Below are 26,449 nucleotides of genomic sequence, written 5' to 3'. Positions count from 1 at the left end.
GTTGTTAGGTGCCATCGAGTCGATTTGGACTCATAGCGACTCCATGTGACAGAGCAGAACCGTCCCATAGGGCTTCCTAGGCTGTAATCTTTACTGGAGCAGATCGCCAGGTCTTTTTCTGATGAGCTGCTGGGTGGGACTGTACTGCCAACCTTTCAGTTAGCAGGCAAGTGCCTAATTGTTGTGCCAGCTGGGCTCCCTTCTCTCTAGATTTTTGTTGCTGTTAGGTGCTGTCAAGTCAGCTCCAACTCATAGTGACCCTATACACAACAGAATGAAACACTGCCTGGTCCTGTGTCATCCTCACAATTTTTGTTCTGCTTGAGCCCATTGTTGCAGCCACTGTGTCAATTTATCTTGTTGAGAGTCTTCCTCTTTTTCGCTGAAGCTCTACTTTACCGCATGATGTCCTTCTCCAGGGACTGATCCCTCCTGATAACAAGTGTGCTTTGGACATACTCTCTAGGTTAACCCATTGTCATCAAGTCAGTTCTGACTCCTAGTGACCCTATAGGACAGAGCAGAACTGCCCCATAGAATTTCCAAGGAGCACCTGGTGGATTCAAGCTGCCGATCTTTTGGTTAGCAGCCGTAGCTCTTAACCACTATGCCACCAGGGTTTCCTCTCTCTCTCTAAATTAAGGGTTGGCAAAAGAAGGTATATGAGCCAACTGTGGCCCACCATCTGGTTTTATAAATAAAGTTTCATCAGAACATGGCCGTGCTCATTTGTTTACATATTATCTATCGCTGCTTTTGCACTACACTGGCAGAGTTAAGCAATCATGACAGAGACCATACGGCCTCAAAGCCTAAAATGTTTACTATCTGGTCCTTTACAGAAAAAGTATCCTGACTCCCACTACACATTTTGTGCTAGGCTAATAAAAACATATCTATAATTTATGTTCTGCTTTTGTTTACTTAGTATTCTATCATACACATACTTTACACATTTTGAAACCACACACATAATTTTATGAATTTGCATAATTATCTCAATTAATAAATTTGGAGGTAAAACCTCAGACATTTATCTCCCAGTGGCAAGTTTCAAACCCATGTGTGTTAGTTTCACAAGAAAATAATGTCTGTGTCTACCCAGGCTTCCTCAAAGGGACTCTACTGATCCCCAAGTAACAGTAACCACCTCACTTCTTACCGTCTACTTCCTCCCATGAACTCCACTTGCTCCAGGACCTCGGCTTGGGGAACCTGGCATCGTCCATCACACTCCTTATTCTTACGAAGTGTGTCGCACATTCCAAAGGGAGCTCAGATTCCCAACTCCACTGCAGAACCTGGTTCTCCTTCACGGTGGTACTGTAGTTCCCCTAGAAGGGAAAAGTCTGGAAACATCTGGTTCTGGAAAATACCTTGACTAGTTTCATTATCAAAACATAAACCTAAGAGACAATGTAACTCCACAATGTTGTAAGCGTAGTCTATTCCTAACTGGTGAGCTCCCAGGGACCCAGCCATAGCCTTTGCCTTTAGAAAACTCTGCTCCCAGTTCCTTGTTGCCACTGTTAGTTGCTGTCAAGTCGGCTCTGACTCATGGCGATCCCATGTACAACAGAAGAGGACAACAGATTGTGCCATCCTCACGATCGTTTGTTCATATATTCAAGTCTCCTGCTGCAGCTACTGTGTATTTTGAGTGCCTCCCAACCTAGGGGGCTCATCTTCTAGCACTATATTGGACAATATTCTGCTGTGATCCATGGGATTTTCACTGGCTAATTTTCAGAAGTAGATCTCCAGGTTTTTCTTCCTAGTTTGTCTTACTCTGGAAGCTCTGCTGAAACCTGTCCACCATGGGTGGCCCTGTTAGTATCTGAAATACTAGTGGTATAGCTTCTAGCATCATAGCAACATCCAAGCCACCACAGGAATTGGTAATGGTCCCAATTCCTATATCCCTCCACTTCCGTGGGGCTTATGCGGAGTAAGTGGTAGAGAAAACAGAAGCTACACAAGTCTTGGGGGAAGAGATCAGAGACAGAAAGTGGTTCCCTACAGAGACTTTGACAGTGCTGGTCATACAGAACTGCTAAAAAAATTATTGCAAACTAGAAAATCAAATAAGTCACCCTTTAAAAAGTTAGCAAGGTTGATGGGTATTTTTATATTTATTTTTAGCCAAGGTCAGATCAGGTTTGCCAAATCTCAGCAGAAGAGGGCTGTCCTTCATTACACACTCTGAGTTCCACTATCTCCCAGACGTTAAGTATCTCCCAGACGTTAAGTGTCTCCCAGAGTCCCACATCTCCTCTGGTTTTCTGTCTCTTGTCTTTTCAGATGCAATGGCCACATGGACCAGATTCCTCCCTGGAGCTCCCTCTATCAGGACCTTTAGCTCCCAGAGCTGTCAATCACACAGGAATGTCTCACTGTTCTCTGGGAGGCTTGCCCAAGTCTGACTGCAATTTGGTCTTTTGGTGCAGCCTTTTGTCTTAATCTTTCTAAGACATTGGCCTTTCCATTCTCTAATTCCATAGCTGTCATTGGCTCCTTTATGCCTTATCCTGTCATTCAAGGCCCTCTACAATCCGGCTCTAACCTGTCTCTCCAGAGTTCTCTCTGATTGCTCTCCCTTACAAGAATCTTCTCTCTGGACACAGTGGCGTACCCCACACTTCTGGACTATTTCTTATGCTTTTACACCTCAGTGTTTGCTCACAGACTATCTGAACCTGGTTTAGAGTGACTGCCCCCCTGCCCCCCACATTGGGAATGAGTCCCATCCTTCAAGCCCAGGTCACATCCCATCTCCTTCATGCCACGTTTCTTGTTCTTTCCTCTGGGATCCCTTCACTTCCACCTCTCTGGAAGCCCTGCTGTGTATTGCGTTTGTTGTTGTCGTTAGTTGCCTTCATGTGGGCTCTGACTCACGGTGACCCCGTGTACAACAGAATGAAATATTGCCTGGTTCTGTGCCATCTGGAATACCCAAGACCATTCTTGTGGCCACTGTGTATTTTGAGTGCTATCCAACCTAGCGGGCTCATCTTTCAGAACTATATTAATAAAAAATATTGTTATGAGCCATAGGATTTTATGAGCTAATTTTTGGACACAGATTGCCAGGCCTCTCTTCCTAGTCTGTCTTAGTCTGGAAGCTCCACTGAAACGTGTCCAGCATGAGTAACCCTGCTGGTATTTGAAATACTGATGCGTTAGCTTCCATGCACATCACTGTTGTACAACAAACTGACAGATGGGTGGTGGATACTGTGCCTAGTTGTAAGTACTTCTTCTGTGCTTTGTGCCGTGACTAGAGCTTGGGCCCAAGAGAGCAGGGGCTGTGCTTCATTCTTCTCTGTGTCTCCATAACTCTAGTCATTCCTGCATCTTGGTGTGCCTCCCAACTCCCCCCGCCCCCCTGCCCTGGGCTCCTGCTTCCTGCTTTTTTTTCTCTAGAGCTGGGAAATGAAGACACCAAACACTTTGCACTTCCTGGGGAAAACTAACCCCCATCCGGCTTTCTAAGGGCAAATGCTAAGTGGGACATAGAGGAGGATGGGCACCACGCATGTCACATATAGCCCAGAGTCAGCAATCTTTTTGGCCTTCTCTTCACCTCTACCTACCCCTTTTCAGGTTTCTAACCTTCAACAAGGATCCTGATGGTGCAGTGGTTAAGCGCACCACTGCTAACTGAAATGTTTTCAGTTGGAACCACCAGCTGCACCCTGGGAGAAAGATGTGGCAGCCTGCTTCCGTAAAGATTATAGCCTAGGAAACCCTATGGGGCAGTCTACTCTGTCCTATAGGGGTGCTAGGAGTCAGAACAGATTTGATAGCGAAGGACAACAACCTTAAATAGCACACAGGAGAACACAACACACCCCTGGAGTGGGGCAGGGGGTTACCTAACTGTGCATATCCCTCTTCATTACATGCAGAACCTGTATTTTAAAAACATCTGCATTTTATTTCAGCACGTGGAATTATTTTATTCCTAGAGTACTATATATATATATTTTAAACTATAAGTCATGAGCTCCTGATCCATGCAACTTTGACTAGTAATGTGAGAAGCCTTGAGTACATTTTGCTTCATTCTTTCTTTTTTTTTTTTTAAGAGCAAATACAAAAAATAAAAGTGGAACTACCTGTATATCAATCATGGTGACCTTGCTGTAATGTCAGCAAGCCACTGAGTGGATTTTACCTCCTACATGTCTCTCAAATTCATCCTTCTCTCACACCCACTGCCACTCTGCCTAGCACATCTCCCCAGGACCCACCCCAGCCTCCCTCACACCGGTCACATTTTTCCTTCTCCAGGCCCCCAGCTGCCTGTGCAGCGACAGTGGGCTTTTTAAAATGTCAGGTCAGATTTCATCATTCCCTTCTTCTTATTTGTTCAGGATAAAGCACAAAAGCTGAGCAAGATCCCCACAGTCCAGAGGCCCCGGCCTCATGTCACGCCTGCCCCCGTGGGGTCGGTGCTCCCCAGTGACTGCTTTCAGGCCAGAAGCTACCAAAGTCTCTCACTGGGGACTTCTGCTCTAACCCTGTTGATTTTCTGGAGTGCTCTCTCTCTCTCTCTTTTTTACATGTTACTGTTGTTGTTAGGAACCATTGAGTCAGTTCCAAATCATAGCGACCCTATGAACAACAGAACAAAACACTGCTGGTCCTGCACCATCCTCACAATCATTGTTATGCCTGAGCTCATTGTTGCAGCCACTGTGACAATCCATGTTGTTGAGGGTCTTCCTCTTTTTCATTGACCCTCTACTTTACCAAGCATGATGTCCTTCTCCAGGGGCTGATCCCTCCTGATAACATGTCCAAAGTATGTGAGACGTAGTCTCACCATCCTTGCTTCTAAGCAACATTCTGGTTGTACCTCTTTCAAGACAGATTTGTTCCTTCTTTTGGCAGTCCGTGGTATATTCAATATTCTTCACCAACACCACAATTCAAAGGTGTCAATTCTTCTTCGGTCTTCCTTATTCTTTGTCCAGCTTTCATATGCATATGAGGCAATTGAAAGCACCATGGCTTGGGTCAGTCACACCTTAGTCTTCAAGGTGACATTTTTGCTTTTTAACACTTTAAAGAGGTCTTTTGCAGATTTGGCTAATGCAATGCGTCTTTTGATTTCCTGACTGCTGCTTCCATGGGTGCTGATTATGGATCCAAGTAGAATGAAATTCTTGACAACTTCAATCTTTTCTCCACTTATTATGATGTTGCTTACTGGATCAGTTATGAGGGCTTCTGTTCCCTTTATGTTGAGATGTAATCCATACTGAAGGCTGTGGTCTTTGATCTTCACCAGTAAGTGCTTCAACTCCTCTTCACTTCCAGCAAGCAAAGTTGTGTCATCGCATAATGCAGGTCGTTAATGAGTCTTCCTCCAATCCTGATGCCCCGTTCTTCTTCATATAGTCCAGCCTCTTGGATTATTTGCTCAGCATACAGATTGAGTAGGTATGGTGAAAGAATACATCCTGACGCACACCTGTCCTGATTTTTAACTATGCAGTATCCCCTTGTTCTGTTCAAATGACTGCCCCTTGATCAATGTACTGGTTCCTCATGAGCACAATTAAGTGTTCTGGAATCCCATTCTTTGCAATGTTAAACTTAATTTGTTACGATACACATAGTTGAATGCCTTTGCACAGTCAATAAAACAGAGGCAAACATCTTTCTGGTATTCTCTGCTTTCAGCCAGGATCCATGTGACATCAGCAATGATATCCCTGGTTCCACATCCTCTTCAGAATCTGGCTTGATCTCCTGGCAGTTCCTTATCAATGTACTGCTACAGCTGCTTTTGAATGATCTTCAGCACAATTTTTCTTGTTTGTGACAGTAATGATATTGTTCAATAATTTCCACATTTGGTTGGGTCACTTTTCTTTGGAGTAGCCATAAATATAGATCTCTTCCAGTCAGTTGGTCAGGTAGCTATCATCCAAATTTCTTGGCATAGACGAACGAGCACCTCCAGTGCTGCATCCGTTTGTTGAAACATCTCAATTGATTCCAACAATTCCTAGAGCCTTGTTTTTTGCTAATGCTTTCAGTGCAGCTTGGACCTCTTCCTTCAGTACCATTGGTTCCTGATCATATGTCACCTCCTGAAAAGGTATTCTTTAAGCAACCACCTCTCTGTGCCCTTGGTAACCACTAATAAACTCTGGATTTTCAGAGAACTCTTGTCCACCCTCCGTGCTAAGTGAACTTCTAATCCTCTTTCTTATTTTGGCCCCAACAGCCCTTCCTCCAACTCTCTGGTGAAGGTCTGGCCAAACCCCATCCCCATAGCACTTGTATGTCACCTGCCTAACACTTACCACATTTAGAACACACTGATTTGCATGCTTATTTCCTTATTCCTGCTAGTGTGCTCAGCATGGATATTCCCACAACTTCATAATGCCTGGACTTGGGCCCACGGTCTGAAATACGTGCTGAATTATTCAATCAATTCATTAGTATGCAGTAAGTTTTATCTTTCCCAGACATACTTTGTATGGATTCCATCTAACCTCAACTTGTCCTTTTTTTTGGCCTTTAAAGCCCTGTAAATGGAAGAGAGAAAACTTTCTTTGAATGCATCAATTCGGTTTTGTTTTTTTTTTTTTAATGTTACAAATTGTGTTTGGGCTGTTTTCATCAATTGAAGTGGAAGTTTAATTTGGCCCTCCCAGATATGAGTAAATCACAAGAAACTGGCACAAACATTTACATAGAAATCAGCTGAGGTCACTGGCAGACTTCCTGAGGCAGAAGCTTTATCCCTGGCCTGACTCATGCTCCAGGCCTCCTTCCAAGCTTGACTGTTACTCTGCTCCAGCACACTCCCTCCCCCCTGCCATTTACAAAATAATAAAGCAAGTAGCTGGAAGGGCAGGGCAGAACCTGGGCCTCTGGTAGGACCAGGAGGTACTGGCAGCTTTGAGTGCCAGGTGACTTCTGGGAGACAGCTCTGTGCCTCGTTCCAGCAGGAAGCACCTGGGTAGAGATGCTTTTCCTTTGGTGTGTTTCAGAAAACAGTAATGTTGAGCCATGGAGTCTAGAAGTTTCCCCCTCTCTGCACGAGTAAGGGTACCCTGTCAGGCTTGCATTACAAGGCACTTCACCAGGAGGGGGAGACTGTGGTACAAACAAAAGAGAAAGTATAAGTCCCCAGGGCCTTTCTTGGCTTCAGAGTCCCTGTGTGGTGCAAATGGCTGCTAATCGAAAGGCTGGGAGTTGGAGCCCTCTCAGAGGCACTTCAGAAGAAAGACCTGGCAATTGACTTCCAAAAAATCAGCCACTGAAAACTCTCTCTGACACACATGGGGTTGTCATTAGTCAGAGTCAACTCAGTGGCAACTGGCTTTCCCAGCTTTATCCTCCTTAACTGGAAGAGATCTTAATGTTACTCCTTCAACTTCTGGCCTGAGAGATTCAGAGGAGGGCTTCTCGTGACACTGTCTGTTCTGTGGGACACACGGCCACTGATGGCTGGGAGGCTGTATGGGCATGAGGTGGGACAGCGCCCTGGCTCTGTCACTAGCGCCCTGGCTCTGTCACTGAGAGCAGCACACAAGCCTCTTTGTGCTGCTGTCTCTTTACCTGCTGTAGTCTCACCCATGCTGGGTGTTGGGGTGGGGGAGGACAACACAACGGCCAAGGCAAAACTCTACTCGGAGGGTTTTTGCTAATGATGAAAACATTTGGAAATGGATGGTGGTGATAGTTACACAACATGGTGAATATGACTAACGTCACTGTAGTGTGCGCAGAAAAAAGGATGAGATGGCAAATGCTTTGCTATATATATTTTACCACGATAAAAATTTTAAAAAAGCAAAGCAGAAAAAATACCTCTACTCTGAAGAAGCTTAAACCCCGGTAGATTACTCAAGTAGTAAATTCCAGCTGCTTTACCTTGCAAAGAGGATTAGTACACCAATCAGAAATTTACTGTCTTTTAGATAAAGGATGAGGTCAACTTGGAATGGTTAACGGTATTTTCTCTAATGGTGCCCTGGTGGTGCAGTAGTTAGGAGGCTGGCTGCTAACCAAAAGGTTGGCAGTTCAAATCCACCAGCCACTCCTTCAAAACTCTATGGGACAGTTCTACTCTGTCCTGTAGGGTCGCTATGAGTCGGAAACGACTCGATGGCAATGGGTTTGGTTGGTTTTGGGTGCTAAGCACTAGATTTCTGCCAATTCCTCTAACACTTCCCTAAGATTTATTTTTCTTTGGCAATGCTAAGCCTCTAAATGACCTTTGTTAAATGTTTTACTGCACTCTACATCACCAACCAGTGTATCCAACAAAAATACAAAAATGAGACAGATTCCTGGGAGGTCCACACATGAGCTGAGGGTGGAGTATGAACAGCTGCACGTAAGCACCACTGTTGTTTAAAATAAGAACACTAATCAACTCTCACTGTGGAAAACTGCCCTTTGAGGGGCAGAACTATAGACCTGATATTAATCCTGAATCGACAGAGTCAGAATTGAATTTAACTGAGCCACTTGCTCAGGTACCAAATACAATAACAGGCATGGAAGGCTAGAAAGTAATTGTTGTGTGCCATTGAGTCGATTTGGACTCATAGTGATCCTATAGGACAGGGTAGAACTGTCCCATGGGGCTTCCAAGGAGCAGCTGGTGGATTCAAACTGCTGATCTTTCGGTTAGCAGCAAAACTTTAAAACCTGGGGCCTTTATGCTTTACTAAACCCACCACGGCCGTCAACTAAAGGAACTAAGTATTCTGGGTGTCCTGCACACAGGTCTTTGCTCCTGAGAGAACGGGCCCTGGGCTGCTAAGACAACAAGCAATAACCCAGTACCATGCTTCCCTCGCCTTCAGTGATCTCTCAGGTTCCCTCAAATGGAAAACATTCCATTGCCCTTGAACATTCCAGGATAATCACTGTCTTTACATACTATATACATTATGTCCCCCAGACCAGAAACAGTCATATTTCTGAGATAAAGAGATAAAAGTTGCCTGGAATGCATCAATTCAGTGATTTTTTTTTTTTTTTCTTGAAAGAAATTACTGAAGTGTCCCAATGCTCTAGATGGGAAAGAATCAGGCAAAATAGACATGACCATTATTTAAACCAAGATGAGCAAAAAATCTATCCCAAGTAATCCAAAGACAAAAAAGAGTGTGAAAATAAGGATTTGATTAATTTGTTGTAGAAAAAACCACGTGTGGGGCAACAAATGACAGAGTGAGTTTCTCTCTAACATGGCCCATGGAGACCCTCTCTGTTGGCTGGAATATAAAAGTATTAGGACTCGTTGTCTCTTCCATTTCAGCACAATATAAGCAAACTAACTGACAGGAAGCTGCACTGGCAAGCAAAACGTTGCTGAATTATTACATCTTATTTAGGAAAATCTCCGATAGAGAAAAAAGAAGGGAAAGGAATGAGATGATTGATCCCCAGGGATCTCTGGAAGCCAGTACTTATGGGGACAGACCCACTAGTTCTCCTAAAGGGAACAGAGCAGACTGAGAAGATAATCTACTTTCCTACTTGTCCCATTCTATTTACCAAAGTAAATTTGGCATGAATCCTCTTATTTAAAGCACAGAAATACAAATGCTTACGAAAACTGTTTTGAGCTGCTAAAATGTGTTCATATTGAGTTTACGGAATGTTAAAGGACAAATTATGCCATAAAAAAAGGGATTTTTAAAAATAATGAGCAAAAAAATACTTACCACCCAGACGACACTGGATGTTGTAATTCTACTGATCTGTATCTGAAAAATCATTTGTAGTTCCTGATGGTGAGGAAGGCTGTGGATGCTCCATTGTAAATGTAAGCATTGGCATGTGGAATTGATGGAAACTTCAAGCGATTCAGGAGTCAATGGTCGAGGTTCAGACAAAACTGAAAGACCAAAACAAGTACGAAATGACATTTAATGGGAGCATGACTGAGTAGCCACAGATGATTAAACTGTTCAATATCATCACTGTTGAGCTTGGAAAACACTGCTCCTATGTGAATCCCAGAACCAGACACCTTTAAAAGCTGGAAGAAAATTCAGAAATCAATTTATAGATAAAGAAATTAAGACCTAGATGAGAGAAATGACTTGCTCAACAATATATGGCAAGTTAGCAAACTGATGCACAGTTAAAAGGATTGATTACTGGAGAGTCTAGCTGGAAACTTAAAACAAGACGGAATAAAGAGGACTTTCTTCATAAATTTCATATTTCTAGAAAAAAATAAGTTTTGACAGGTACTGTATGATCTCACATAAAAACACAAGAAAAGGGGGGCGGAGCCAAGATGGCGGACTAGGCAGACGCTACCTCGGATCCCTCTTACAACAAAGACACGGAAAAACAAGTGAATCGATCACATACATAACAATCTACGAACCCTGAACAACAAACACAGATTTAGAGACGGAGAATGAACTAATACGGGGAAGCAGCGATTGTTTCCAGAGCCTGGAGCCAGCGTACCAGTCAGGTACGGCACAAGCACAGAGAGCGGCTCCACCCCCCTGAACTAACCCCGGGAGGGGGACCAGCCGGTTCCACGGGCGGCGTGGGACACAGCCGGTAGGAGAAGTCCCCGGGAGGCAGTGACTGGTCTTGGAGCAGAAAGAGCAGCGTCCGAGCCGGGGAACCGTCCCGCAGGGATTTGGACTGGACGCAGGTACGGCATAAACACGGAGAGTTGCTCCACCCCCCTGAACTAACCCCGGGAAGGGGACCAGCCGGGTCGCGCGGGCGGCGTGGGACGCAGCCGGTAGGAGAAGTCCCTGGGAGGCAGCGACTGGTATTGGAGCGGGGAGAACAGCGTCCCTGCCGGAACACTCGGTCACGGCACAAGCACGGGGACCTGCTCCACCCATCTGAACTAACCCCGGGAGGAGGCCCAACTGGTTTTCGGAGGCGGCACGGCCACGCGGCTGGAGGGACGAGAAGTCCCCGGGAGGCAGCGACTGATTTTGGAGTCGAGAGTGCACCGTCCCAGTAGGGGAGCCTTGACACTGGGCGTGGGGCTGGAAGCGGAGAATCTGACCGTGACTCCAGCGGGCCACACCCCCCGGGGGCAATCTCCACACAGCCAGCACACATAGGCGACGTGCCCCGCGGGAGTCTCAGATATAATAGTCATTCCAAGCAAGACAAGCAACTCTGGCTATATTCTGAGGTGCTACTCTCCTATCTCTCTGTTCCCTCCCCCACCCTCCCCAGGCGGCTTCATTAACATCTCAATAGCCTGAGCCAGAGGGAGAACTCTGATAGGGATCTGACTGCATTTTTTTTTTTAGCGGATTTTCTGGAAAAACTAGTTTCCCAGTGATGGCTCGGAGACAACAATCCATATCAAACCACTTAAAGAAGCAGACCATGACAGCTTCTCCAACCCCCCAAACAAAAGAATCAAAATCTTTCCCAAATGAAGATACAATCTTGGAATTATCAGATACAGAATATAAAAAACTAATTTACAGAATGCTTAATGATATCACAAATGAAATTAGGATAACTGCAGAAAAAGCCAAGGAACACACTGATAAAACTGTTGAAGAACTCAAAAAGATTATTCAAGAACATAGTGGAAAAATTAATAAGTTGCAAGAATCCATAGAGAGACAACACGTAGAAATCCAAAAGATTAACAATAAAATAACAGAATTAGACAACGCACTAGGAACTCAGAGGAGCAGACTCGAGCAATTAGAATGCAGACTGGGACATCTGGAGGACCAGGGAATCGACACCAACATAGCTGAAAAAAAATCAGATAAAAGAATTAAAAAAAATGAAGAAACCCTAAGAATTATGTGGGACTCTATCAAGAAGGATAACCTGCGGGTGATTGGAGTCCCAGAACAGGGAGGGGGGACAGAAAACACAGAGAAAATAGTTGAAGAACTCCTGACAGAAAACTTCCCTGACATCATGAAAGATGAAAGGATATCTATCCAAGATGCTCATCGAACCCCATTTAAGATTGATCCAAAAAGAAAAACACCAAGACATATTATCATCAAACTCACCAAAACCAAAGATAAACAGAAAATTTTAAAAGCAGCCAGGGAGAAAAGAAAGGTTTCCTTCAAGGGAGAATCAGTAAGAATATGTTCTGACTACTCAGCAGAAACCATGCAGGCAAGAAGGGAATGGGACCACATATACAGAACACTGAAGGAGAAAAACTGCCAGCCAAGGATCATATACCCAGCAAAACTCTCTCTGAAATATGAAGGCGAAATTAAGATATTTACAGACAAACACAAGTTTAGAGAATTTGCAAAAACCAAAACAAAGCTACAAAAAATACTAAAGGATATTGTTTGGTCAGAGAACCAATAATATCAGATATCAGCACAACACAAGGTCACAAAACAGAACGTCCTGATATCAACTCAAATAGGGAAATCACAAAAACAAATTAAGATTAATTAAAAAAAAAATACACATAACAGGGAATCATGGAAGTCAATAAGTAAAAGATCACAATAATCAAAAAGAGGGACTAAATACAGGAGGCATTGAACTGCCATATGGAGAGGGATACAAGGCGATATAGAACAATACAAGTTAGGTTTTTACTTAGAAAAATAGGGGTAAATAATAAGGTAACCACAAAAAGGTATAACAACTCTATAACTCAAGATAAAAACCAAGAAAAACGTAACGACTCAACTAACATAAAGTCAAGCACTATGAAAATGAGGATCTCACAATTTACTAAGAAAAACGCCTCAGCACAAAAAAGTATGCAGAAAAATGAAATTGTCAACAACACACATAAAAAGGCATCAAAATGACAGCACTAAAAACTTATTTATCTATAATCACCCTGAATGTAAATGGACTAAATGCACCAATAAAGAGACAGAGAGTCACAGACTGGATAAAGAAACACGATCCATCTATATGCTGCCTACAAGAGACACACCTTAGACTTAGAGACACAAACAAACTAAAACTCAAAGGATGGAAAAAAGTATATCAAGCAAACAATAAGCAAAAAAGAAGAGGAGTAGCAATATTAATTTCTGACAAAATAGACTTTAGACTTAAATCCACCACAAAGGATAAAGAAGGACACTATATAATGATAAAAGGGACAATTGATCAGGAAGACATAACCATATTAAATATTTATGCACCCAATGACAGGGCTGCAAGATACATAAATCAAATTTTAACAGAATTGAAAAGCGAGATAGATACCTCCACAATTATAGTAGGAGACTTCAACACACCACTTTCGGAGAAGGACAGGACATCCAGTAAGAAGCTCAACAGAGACACGGAAGATCTAATTACAACAATCAACCAACTTGACCTCATTGACTTATACAGAACTCTCCACCCAACTGCTGCAAAATATACTTTTTTTTCTAGTGCACATGGAACATTCTCTAGAATAGACCACATATTAGGTCATAAAACAAACCTTTGCAGAGTCCAAAACATCGAAATATTACAAAGTATCTTCTCAGACCACAAGGCAATAAAACTAGAGATCAATAACAGAAAAACTAGGGAAAAGAAATCAAATACTTGGAAAATGAACAACACCCTTCTGAAAAAAGACTGGGTTATAGAAGACATTAAGGAGGGAAGAAGGAAATTCATAGAAAGCAACGAGAATGAAAATACTTCCTATCAAAACCTCTGGGACACAGCAAAAGCAGTGCTCAGAGGCCAATTTATATCAATAAATGCACACATACAAAAAGAAGAAAGAGCCAAAAGCAGAGAACTGTCCCTACAACTTGAAGAAATAGAAACTGAGCAACAAAAGAACCCATCAGGCACCAGAAGCAAACAAATAATAAAAATTAGAGCTGAACTAAATGAATTAGAGAACAGAAAAACAATTGAAAGAATTAACAAAGCCAAAAGCTGGTTCTTTGAAAAAATTAACAAAATTGATAAACCATTGGCTAGACTGACTAAAGAAATACAGGAAAGGAAACAAATAACCCGAATAAGAAATGAGAAGGACCACATCACAACAGAACCAAATGAAATTAAAAGAATCATTTCAGATTATTATGAAAAATTGTACTCTAACAAATTTGAAAACCTAGAAGAAATGGATGAATTCCTGGAAAAACACTACCTACCTAAACTAACACATTCAGAAGTAGAACAACTAAATAGACCCATAACAAAAAAAGAGATTGAAACGGTAATCAAAAAACTCCCAACAAAAAAAAGCCCTGGCCCGGACGGCTTCACTGCAGAGTTCTACCAAACTTTCAGAGAAGAGTTAACACCACTACTACTAAAGGTATTCCAAAGCATAGAAAATGATGGAATACTACCCAACTCATTCTATGAAGCCACCATCTCCCTGATACCAAAACCAGGTAAAGACATTACAAAAAAAGAAAATTATAGACCTATATCCCTCATGAACATTGATGCAAAAATCCTCAACAAAATTCTAGCCAATAGAATCCAACAACACATCAAAAAAATAATTCACCCTGATCAAGTGGGATTTATACGAGGTATGCAAGGCTGGTTTAATATCAGAAAAACCATTAATGTAATCCATCACATAAATAAAACAAAAGACAAAAACCACATGATCTTATCAATTGATGCAGAAAAGGCATTTGACAAAGTCCAACACCCATTTATGATAAAAACTCTTACCAAAATAGGAATTGAAGGAAAATTCCTCAACATAATAAAGGGCATCTATGCAAAGCCAACAGCCAATATCACTCTAAATGGAGAGAACCTGAAAGCATTTCCCTTGAGAACGGCAACCAGACAAGGATGCCCTTTATCACCGCTCTTATTCAACATCGTACTTGAAGTCCTAGCCAGGGCAATTAGGCTAGACAAAGAAATAAAAGGTATCCGGATTGGCAAGGAAGAAGTAAAGTTATCACTATTTGCAGATGACATGATTATATACACAGAAAACCCTAAGGAATCCTCCAGAAAACTACTGAAACTAATAGAAGAGTTTGGCAGAGTCTCAGGTTATAAAATAAACATACAAAAATCACTTGGATTCCTCTACATCAACAAAAAGAACACCAAAGAGGAAATAACCAAATCAATACCATTCATAGTAGCCCCCAAGAAGATAAGACACTTAGGAATAAATCTTACCAAGGATGTAAAAGACCTATATAAAGAAAACTACAAAGCTCTACTACAAGAAATTCAAAAGGACATACTTAAGTGGAAAACATACCCTGCTCATGGATAGGAAGGCTTAACATAGTAAAAATGTCTATTCTACCAAAAGCCATCTATACATTTAACGCACTTCCTATCCAAATTCCAATGTCATATTTTAAGGGGATAGAGAAACAAATCACCAATTTCATATGGAAGGGAAAGAACCCCTGGATAAGCAAAGCACTACTGAAAAATAAGAAGAAAGTGGGAGGCCTCACCTTACCTGACTTCAGAACCTATTATACAGCCACAGTAGTCAAAACAGCCTGGTATTGGTACAACAACAGACACATAGACCAATGGAACAGAATTGTGAACCCAGACATAGATCCATCCACGTATGAGTAGCTGATATTTGACAAAGGACCAGTGTCAATTAACTGGGGAAAAGATAGCCTTTTTAACAAATGGTGCTGGCATAACTGGATATCCCTTTGCAAAAAAATGAAACAGGACCCATACCTCACACCATGCACAAAAACTAACTCCAAGTGGATCAAAGACCTAAACATAAAGACTAAAACGATAAAGATCATGGAAGAAAAAATTGGGACAACCCTAGAAGCCCTAATACAAGGTATAAACAGAATACAAAACATTACCAAAAATGATGAAGAGAAACCCGATAACTGGGAGCTCCTAAAAATCAAACACCTATGCTCATCTAAAGACTTCACCAAAAGAGTAAAAAGACCACCTACAGACTGGGAAAGAATTTTCAGCTATGACATCTCCGACCAGCGCCTGATCTCTAAAATCTACATGATTCTGTCAAAACTCAACCACAAAAAGACAAACAACCCAATCAAGAAGTGGGCAAAGGATATGAACACACATTTCACTACAGAAGATATTCAGGCAGCCAACAGATACATGAGAAAATGCTCTCGATCATTAGCCATTAGAGAAATGCAAATTAAAACTACGATGAGATTCCGTCTCACACCAGCAAGGCTGGCACTAATCCAAAAAACACAAAATAATAAATGTTGGAGAGGCTGCGGAGAGATTGGAACTCTCATACACTGCTGGTGGGAATGTAAAATGGTACAACCACTTTGGAAATCTATCTGGCGTTATCTTAAACAGTTAGAAATAGAACTACCATACAACCCAGAAATCCCACTCCTCGGAATATACCCTAGAGATACAAGAGCCTTCATACAAACAGATAGATGCACACCCATGTTTATTGCAGCTCTGTTTACAATAGCAAAAAGCTGGAAGCAACCAAGATGTCCATCAACGGATGAATGGGTAAATAAATTGTGGTATATTCACACAATGGAATACTACGCATCAATAAAGAACAGTGACGAATCTCTGAAACATTTCATAACCTGGAGGAACCTGGAAGGCATTATGCTGAGCGAAATGAGTCAGAGGCAAAAGGACAAATATTGTATAAGACCACTATTATAAGATCTTGAGAACTAGTAAACCTGAGAAGAACACATACTTTTGTGGTTACGAGGGGGGGAGGGAGGGAGGGTGGGAGAGGGTTTTTTATTGATTAATCAGTAGATAAGAACTGCTTTAGGTGAAGGGAAAGACAATACTCAATACATGGAAGGTCAGCTCAATTGGACTGGACCAAAAGCAAAGAAGTTTCCGGGATAAAATGAATGCTTCAAAGGTCAGCGGAGCAACTGCGGGGGTCTGGGGAACATGGTTTGCGGGGACTTCTAAGTCAATTGGCAAAATAATTCTATTATGAAATCATTCTGCATCCCACTTTGAAATGTGGCGTCTGGGGTCTTAAATGCTAACAAGCGGCCATCTAAGATGCAGCAATTGGTCTCAACCCACCTGCAGCAAAGGAAAATGAAGAACACCAAGGCCACACGACAACTAAGAGCCCAAGAGACAGAAAGGGCCACATGAACCAGAGACCTACATCATCCTGAGACCAGAAGAACTAGTTGGTGCCCGGCCACAATCGATGACTGCCCTGACAGGGAGCACAGCAGAGGACCCCTGAGGGAGCAGGAGATCAGTGGGATGCAGACCCCAAATTCTCATAAAAAGACCAAACTTAATGGTCTGACTGAGACTGGAGGAATCCCGGCGGCCATGCTCCCCAGACCTTCAGTTGACACAGGACAGGAACCATCCCCGAAGACAACTCATCAGAAATGAAAGGGACTGGTCAGCGGGTGGGAGAGAGACGCTGATGAAGAGTGAGCTAATTATATCAGGTGGACACTTGAGATTGTGTCGGCAACTCTTGTCTGGAGGGGGCATGGGAGGATAGAGAGAGAGGGAAGCCGGCAAAATTGTCAAGAAAGGAGAGACTGAAAGGGCTGACTCAAGAGGGGGAGAGCAAGTGGGAGTAGGGAGTGAGATGTATGTAAACTTATACGTGACAGACTGATTGGATTTGTAAACGTTCACTTGAAGCTTAATAAAAGTTATTTAAAAAAAAAAAACACAAGAAAAGGCAAATGTATAGAGACTGAAGTTTGTTAGTGATGGCTAGGAGGGGGAGGGAGGGAAGGTGGGATGGGTTTACAGTGATGGAAAAATTGCATTGATTAAGGGTAGGGTTGCAAGGCTATTATTACAAGCGCTGTCAATAAGAAGTACATCTGTAAAAAGCTGAACTGCCAAAAGGTGTGTGATAGACTTACTTATGACAACAACAACAACAACAAAAAGAGTAGCTCCTGAGAAAACTCCATGGGGCAGTCCCACTCTGTCCTATACGGTCACTATGAGTCAGAATCAACTTGACAGCAGCGGGTTTGGTTTTGGGTTTAGCTGCTGAGGCTGCTATGTACAACCGAACACCTCCTGGGATCTGGTTCCTTGTTTTGGATGTTTAGGGTCATGGTTTCATGGAACATCCCAGTTAATTGGCCTAATAATGTGTTCAGTACTTCTGTTTATTTCCTAGTTCATTTCATAGTTCTGGGGTCTTAAAAGCTTTCAAGTGACCATCCAAGGCACAACAATTGGTCTCTGTTCGCCTGGAACAACAGAGGAAGAAGGAGAGGCAGGAATAGGAGGGGGAAATGGAATGCATGGTTAATTGCCTGCTTGAACAACTGCGTCCTTTGCCATGAGACCAAAAGAACTGGATGGTGCCTGGCTATCATTAATGAACATTTTGATCAAAGATTCTATAGAAGAATCCTGATCAAAAGGAGGAAAAATGTAGAATGGAATTCCAAATTCTCATGTACTCCAGACTTTCTGGAGCCATGGAGGCTGGATGAACCCCTGAAACTACTGCCCTGAGATAATCTTTAAACCCTAAACCAAAAATATCCCCTGAAGTCTTCTTAAAACCATAGTTTAGCTTAACTAGTAAAAAATATCTGCCTTGAGCATTATGCTCTTTTAAGAACTGTTTGTATGGGATCAAACTGACCACAGCAACTCAAAAGATGAGATAGGAACCTTAGGAGGTAGCGAGTTTATGTTAATGGGGGAGGAACAACTCACAAAAGGAAGGTGAGAGTGGTTGAACAACTGGAAGAATCTAATCAATGTCACTGAATGGTACATGTAGAAACTATTGAAATGGTATGTTTTGCTGTGAAATATTCTCAACAACAATAGCAACAAAATAAGAAAAAAAAATTTTAAATGTGAGTTTTCTTTTTGGAAGTATTTCATAGATTATTAAATGGTTATAAAGTGAAAACATCCCATTTCTAGACGTGATCACTTATATTTCAATGCGTTGCACTGAAAACTCCTCTGGCAGGAACTTCTTTTTTTTAACCTTTAAAATTTTTATTGTGCTTTATGTGAAAGTTTGCAAATCAAGTCAGTCTCTCACACAAAAACTTATACACACCTTCCTATGTACTCCTAGTTGCTCTCTCCCTAATGAGTCAGCACACTCCTTCTCTCCACGCTTTACTCCCCATGTCCATTCAGCCAGCTTCTGTCCTCCTCTGCCTTCTCATCTCCCCTCCAGAGAGAAGCTACCCACATAGTCCCATGTGTCTACTTGAGCCAAGACGCTCACTCCTCACCAGTATCATTTTCTATCTTATAGTCCAGTCCAATCCCTGTCTAAAGAGTTGGCTTTGGGAATGGTTCTAGTCTTGGGCTAACAGAAGGTCTGGGGACTATGGCCTCCGGGGTCCTTTTAGTCTTAGTCAGAGCATTAACTCTGGTCTTTTTAAGAATTTGAGGTCTGTATCCCACTGCTCTCCTGCTCCATCAGAGATTCTCTGTTGTGTTCCTTGTCAGGGAAGTCATCGGGTGTAGCCGGGCACCATCTAGTTCTTCTGGTCTCAGGCTGATGTAGTCTATGATTTATGTGGCCCCTTCTGTCTCTTGGGCTCATAATTACCTTGTGTCTTTGGTGTTCTTCATTTTCCTTTGGTCCAGGTAGGTTGAGGCCAATTCATGCATCTTAGATGGACACTTGCTTGTGTTTAAGACCCCAGATCCCACTCACCAAAGTGGGGTGCAGAGTGTTTCTTAATAGATTTTATTATGCCAACTGACTTAGATGTCCCTTGAAACCATGGTCCCCAAACCCCTGCCTCTGCTACTCTGGCCTTCAAAGCATTCAGTTTATTCAGGAAACTTCTTTGCTTTTGGTTTAGTCCAGTTGTGCTGACTTCTCCTGTATTGTGTGCTATCTTTCCCTTCACCTAAAATAGTTCTTGTCTACTATCTAATTAGTGAATACTCCACTCCCTCCTTCCCTCTCTACTCTTGTAACCATCAAAGAATATTTTCTTCTCTGTTTAAACTATTTCTTGAGTTCTTATAATAGTGGCCTCATACAATATTTGCCCTTTTGCAACTGAGTAATTTCACTCAGCATAATGCCTTCCAGATTTGGCAGGAACTTCTGAATGGATGCAGAACATTTACAAAAAAACCTAGAGGTTACATCCTACTTAATTAATTAATTGGTGCTGTTCCCCGAAGATCAAGAAAAGGCAAGATGATCCCTCTTATCACTTCTATTCAACATCACCCCGGAAGTCCTAGTTAGTGCAATAAAATAAAAAAAAAAATTTTTTTTTTTTTTTTAGTGCAATAAGACAAGAAAATGAAATAAAAGGTATACAGACTGGGAAAGAAGAAATAAATCTGAGTCTACAGATGACATGATTTTCTATGTAGAAAATCCCAAAAAACTGATTTTAAAAAAGACTGGAACTACTAAGTGATTACAGCAAGTCACAGGACACAAGGTTAATACAGAAAAGTCAACTGAAAACCCAATGCCATTGAGTTGATTACGACTCATAGCAACCCTACAGTTCAGAGTAGAACTGCCCCATAGGGCTTCCAAGGAGTGACTGGTGGATTTGAACTGCCAACCTTTCGGTTAGCAGCCAAACCCTTAACCACTACAGCACCAGGGCCCTGGTTATATGTTAGCAATGAATAACTGGAATTTGAAATGAAAAACATTATAACATTTACATTCACACCAAATAAATTAAATATTTAGGTATAAATTCAGCAAAATATGTACAGTGCCTGATATGGATTGAATTATGTCCCCCAAAAATAGGTGTTGTAAATCCCAATCTCTATGCCTGTGATTATAATCCCATTTGGGAATGGGCTGTCTTTCTTACGTTAATAAGGCAGGATTAGTGTAGGGTGTATCATGAGTCAATCTCTTTTGAGATATAAAAAAGAGATTAAACAAGCAAGCAGAGAAAGAGATGGAGTAGGACAGATGCCAAGACACATGATTCCAAGGAACCAGAAAGCAGAAGCTGAACTGACAAGGATTTTCCTCCAGAGCCGACAGAGATAGAAAGGCTTCCCCTAGAGCCAGCGCCCTGAACTGTGAGAAAATAAATTTACTTTTGTTAAAGCCACCCACTTGTTGTATGTCTGTTATAGCTGCACTAGATAACTAAGGCAGTACCTACATGCAGAAAACTACATAATGATGATGAAAGAAAGAAAAGACCTAAATAAAGGGAGAGACATTCAATGGCTATCTTCCCTGAAAGTTTCTCATCCCATGTGATGTTTTGTAAATGAGATGCTGGGGAGGGCTATGGTGCTAACTAAAATCTCAGTGTGGACTTCATGACCTTGGATTTAGCAACGGATTCTTCTTTTTTTTTTTTTTTTAATTCTGGTTTAAGTGAAAGTTTACAGCTCAAGTTAGTTTCTCATATAAAAATTTATACACACATTGTTATGTGATCCTAGTTGCTATCCCTATAATATGACAGCACACTCTTCCTTTCTACCCCAGGTTTCCCGTGTCTATTCAACTACCTCCTGCCCCTTTCTGCCTTCTCATCTCGCCTTCGGACAGGAGCTGCCCATTTACTCTCATAATCTGCTTGAACTAAGAAGCACATTCTTTATGAGTATCATTTTATGTCTTACAGTCCAGCCTAATCTTTGTCTGAAGAGTTGGCTTCAGGAATGGTTTTAGTTCTGGGTTAACAGAGAGTCCAGGAGCCATGTCTTCTGGGGTCCTTCCAGTCCCAGTCGGACCATTAAGTATGGGCTTTTTACTAGAATTTGAGTACTGCACCCCACTTTTTTCCTGCTCCATCAGAGACTCTCTGTTGTGTTTCCTGTCAGAATGGTCATTGGTGGTAGCCAGGCACCATTTAGTTCTTCTGGTCTCAGGCTGGTGGACTCTCTGGTTTATGTGGCCCTTTTTGTTTCCTGGGCTAATATTTTCCTTGTTAGCTTTTAAGACCCCAGACAGCAGTCACCAAAGTGGGATGCAGAACAGGATTTGGTAATGGATTCTGAAAGCAGGTGCACCCATAATCATCCCATCCTTCCCTGGCCCTTGTTTCACTGTGCCTTATATGGTAGCTTGTTGCTGTCAATCTCACAATCTAGACTGAAGTTTTCTGGAAGCCTGGGCTTGAGCCTCATGCATCTTTGAATAGACTCCTGCTCTCAACCCTCAGCACAGGTCTTACCCATACCAGGTGTTGATCTCAAATTGCAGAGACCTAGGACCTCCAGGAGGTCTCAAGTGTGAGCAGCAGCTTCTTCTCTGATGCCTGGACTTTCCTTCCTGGAGTCCTCCTTCCCTGTAGCTACTCTTCTAACCCCTTCTCTGTAGCACTGATCCTGCTGTACTGTAATATTCTGTTTCTGTGTTTGCCCACCCAGAGGCTGTGAGCTAAAGGGCAGGACTAAGTCTTACTCAGCTCAGTGAAACTATGACAGAGAGCATACCAGTCAGTATGTAGACACCAGTCATCATGTAGACAGTGCTTGGTTGCTGAGTGAAGGAGTAAACTCTCAGTATAAACGCTGACTTCTGGATGTTCTAGAGAGCTACTATATGATGCTGTGGACAAAAGGGAAGCTCTATATTAACACATGATATGTGTGTGAGAGTGAAATTGGTAAGAAGATGGGGACTCTCTGTATTTTTTTGAACATTTTTACCATTAGCATAAATATTTCAATTTTTTTCTTTTTTATTGAGGTGAAATTCATATATGTTTATATTAACATATGCTATCAGCTGTATTGAATGATTCAGGTACTTAAGTCAGTCAGAAAAAATTTGGTCAAAAGAAATCCAGTCTTCCTTAAAAAACAATGGGAAATAACCTGGTAACGGCAGAGAGACAAAAGGGACCTTAATTTAGATTAATAAATCCAATCCCATTATCTTTCAGATGAGGAAACTTAGGTTTAAAAAGAGGGAAGTGATTTTTCCAAGGCCGCACAACCATAACCACAGCCACAACCCAGAGTCCTTGGCTCTTAGCCCAACTTTCTTTTCCCAGTGCTGGAGTGGGGTTGGCTGTAAATGCCAGGCTTGGGAATGAGACAGCCCTCCATTTCATTTACAGACCTTCCTCCTACTTTCCCCACCTGACTGGCCCCAACACACTCAAGGAAATAAACCATGGTCCATTCACAATCACCACCCATTTATCAATTGGTCATACTGTGGTAGCTTCCATGTTGCTCTGATGGTGGAAGCTATGCTGCTAGTATCTCAAATACCAGCAGGGCCACCTACGGTGTTCTGGTTTCAGTGGAGCTTCCAGACTAAGACAGATTAGGAAGAAAGGCCTGGTAACCTACTTCTGAAGATTAGCCAGTGAAAACCCTATGGATCTCAGAATATTGTCTAAGACTTCAACTTGCTCACTGCGAACTTCTCATCAGAAGGGTCCGGCCACTGGAAAAGGGCATCATGTTTGGTAAAGTGGAGGGCCAGGGAAGGTGAAGGAAACCCTCAATCACATGGACAGACGCAATGGTCACATCAATGGACTCAAACAAATCAATGATCATGAAGACGGCATAGGACTGGGGAAATGTTTCATTCTGTTATACTTGGGGTCAGAGCCTACTTGACAGCCACTAACAACAACCACTGATAAGACAGGGCACCAAGCAGCCATTAAATATAATGTTATTTCTAGAAGAACATTTAATATCAAAGGAAAACACTCAGCATGTGTTATATTAATTGCTTGAAGTAACAACAAAAAAATCAGTGTATATATAGCATAATTTCACTTTTATAAAATATATATTTATAGCTCTGTCTGCATGTGCATACAGAAAACTGGAAGACAATACATCAAAGAGTTACCCTAACGATCTCTGGCCAATAGACACTAAAACTCAGGGTTAAGTGGAAGTGAGCCTTGGCTGTGCCTTCTTGGTAGGGAGAAGTCAGACCCAGCTATTTTGCATGGCTCCTCAGATTTGATCCTGCCTGGTTGATTGAGTGGGAGGCCAACTAGTTTGAGTGGAGGCGTGGTAAGTACTTGGTCAGATGCACCAGAAATTGAGACAAGGAATCTAAGCTGTGCGTGTAGGGACAAGGGCAGGATTACTTACCAATGCAGGCATGTCTGGCCAAGAAAGTTGGAAGCAAAAAGGACTGGCGGAGAGGAAAACAGGTACAGATATTCCCAATTTATGACATATTTGAGTTATAATGAACCGTACTTATGACCACCCTTTTTTTTTGTACATCTTATCATTAGTGATATGTACTACAATGTTACAGCACTTAATTTGCTGACGTTATCAATCTCAGATGTTCACTTGTAGGTGTTCAATTTTATGATTTACTGTTTAAAACACTGTCATATAGATTTAGTTTTCTATACTAAATCAGGGACTTCAGTAGCTTGAAAACATGGACACAGATGCTGATTGCTTTGCTAAATTTGATAGGCAGATTAAAGAAGCATTGAGATGTTACCTCGAAATACATGAAACAACAAAAGAAAAGGACCATACAGACAACTCTGACTAATTTTCTGACTAGAAACACCATCCTCATTCCCAGCAATAATCCAGAGGATCCAGAACCTTCCACAAGTGGAGTTATTACCACAACTGACAAAATGCCAATGCCATTATATTCTTCTTCATTGTTGGAGTAAATTGTATTTTTTTTACGTACATATGTTTGTATTAAAGTACATCTGTAAGTTTATATGTAATCTTTTCAACCCCCAAAGACAAACAAAGATGCTGATAACAAAAGGCAATAATAATGAAAAAAAAATGAGGTATTCAATTTATGTCAGAACTGACAACGGAATCATTAGAATGGAAGCCTGTTGTAAGTTGGGGACTACCTGTAAACGCGTGTCTGATCTAAACAAAAGGGGTTGACTGGGTGAGCCGCAGAGCCTGCTCTGAGGGCAGAACGCCTTAGACATGGAAGCACACAATAAATAGCTGTTGGACTGGATAAGTGAGATGCCACCAGCAAAATGAGCTGTGACAAAGCTTGGAGCTAAATGCCTGAGATTTCCTGGTAATCTGGAGTTGGGACATGTGTCCACCTGGGAATGAGGTGCTCTGGCTGGGCCTAACCATTCTAATCATACAGGCTAACCACTCAGTCCAGCTGTATGTGCTTAGATTTCAGCAGATAAAACCAATATAGTGAGGAGTATACACACCACAGATGAAAAATCCTAATTCCTACTTTTCAGCCCCAAATTATAACAGAAATTAACAATCATACCATGGTTTTTAAGAAGTCATAAAAAGTAACATCCTTCCATGTACCCTGGACCTACAAGAAATAAATCCAGACCTAAAAAATGTCAGATAGAGAATCGTGCTATTATCAGAACAAAATCTCCTGCGTGGAGATTTCAGGGAAGATGAAAAACTCTATGGGTCTTCCTCGTAGACATCATTTTCATGAATTCATAGGAATCGTGTGGGCAGCTGTTAAGAGCACATATCTGTACTCCCTGTCATACTTACGACAAAGAAGAAACACGGAAAGAAGAAAATGTAAAGTTTTGTAAAATATGGAGAAGCAATGAAAACTGTATGAACTGATCAAAATTCTCTCAAGTCTAAGAATCTCCTTTCTAACTGGTTCAAAGTAATCAAATTATACATAGGAGGTGCTGAATTCTTATTGACCTTATTTACAAAGTTGTTTTCTCTCAAAACATCTTCAGTGGGGGAGTAGCGAAGTGAGAAATACTATTTCTTTATCAGCGAGATGGATTGACACAGTGGCTGCAACAATGGGCTCAAACATGGCGATGATTGTGAGGATGGCGCAGGACTGGGTGGTCCTTCATTCTGGTGTACATGGGGTTGACGTGAGTCGTAACTGATTCGACAGCACCTAACAATAGGTTCTCAATAAATTAGTTGAGGAATGTTAAATTTGTTCTAACTTAGGGGCTAATACAGGTCTGGTATGTCCTGTGTCTTTACCCAGTAAGGGGCAGAAGAAACTACTCTGGTAATGGCCAGGAACATGCACTGCTCATGAAGTTCCATGGGACTAAGTCTATTACAAGTGCCCTAATTGATGAGGAAATCCGGGTTAAGGTGTGGCTTCTTAAAGTGACTCATTAAGGTCAAGAGTAAAGCAACCACTACTTTGAGGGACTGATAGATATCATGTGAGCTACTCATCAACTTCATGTAATTTCCAAAGAAAAAAGAATTATTTAATTTTTCTTAAAAGCATCAATTTCCTCTTTTTTTTTTTTTTGCCTATGTGATTTTCTTTACTATCCCTTCCACTTCTTACCTTTTCTCTGGTAAGTTCCCAAGGGCAGCAATACCAAGAGGAATGTTGTCTGAAGGGCTGCAAAGAGAGCCATAGGTTCTGGTTTTCTGAAAAAGATAAATTACAAAGGGGAATTTTATTTATTTTCAATTCCAAGCAGATTTCTTTAAGCCAATTGTGGTAGATGCTTGCAGTAAAAACAAGTTGCTATCAAGTTAATTCTGACTCACGGCGACCTCATGTGTTACAGAGTAAAACTGTACTCCATAGGGTTTCCAATGGCTGTGAGCTCTCAGAAACAAACTGCCAGGGCTT

The 26,449-nt window shown here is 41.8% G+C and overlaps 1 protein-coding gene across 3 annotated transcripts in view; it reads right to left on the bottom strand.

Annotated features, from left to right (window-relative positions):
• Positions 1 to 26,449, bottom strand: part of OSMR (oncostatin M receptor) — a 96,298-nt gene that overhangs the window by 43,933 nt on the left and 25,916 nt on the right. For all 3 annotated transcript variants that reach the window (XM_049862712.1, XM_049862717.1, XM_049862724.1), the window contains exons 2-4: positions 26,156 to 26,241; positions 9,711 to 9,883; positions 1,163 to 1,334 (exon numbers count right to left, since the gene is read on the bottom strand). In XM_049862712.1, the coding sequence (XP_049718669.1) occupies positions 1,163 to 1,334; positions 9,711 to 9,883; positions 26,156 to 26,228 (418 nt within the window). In that variant the 5' untranslated portion in view covers positions 26,229 to 26,241. The remainder of the gene's footprint in view (positions 1 to 1,162; positions 1,335 to 9,710; positions 9,884 to 26,155; positions 26,242 to 26,449) is intronic.

This window comes from Elephas maximus, chromosome 2, assembly GCF_024166365.1.
Source record: "Elephas maximus indicus isolate mEleMax1 chromosome 2, mEleMax1 primary haplotype, whole genome shotgun sequence".
In the NCBI taxonomy this organism is placed as follows: domain Eukaryota; kingdom Metazoa; phylum Chordata; class Mammalia; order Proboscidea; family Elephantidae; genus Elephas; species Elephas maximus.
The sequence above is the reverse complement of the archived record's forward strand: the minus strand, read 5'-3'. Positions and strand labels throughout refer to the sequence as shown.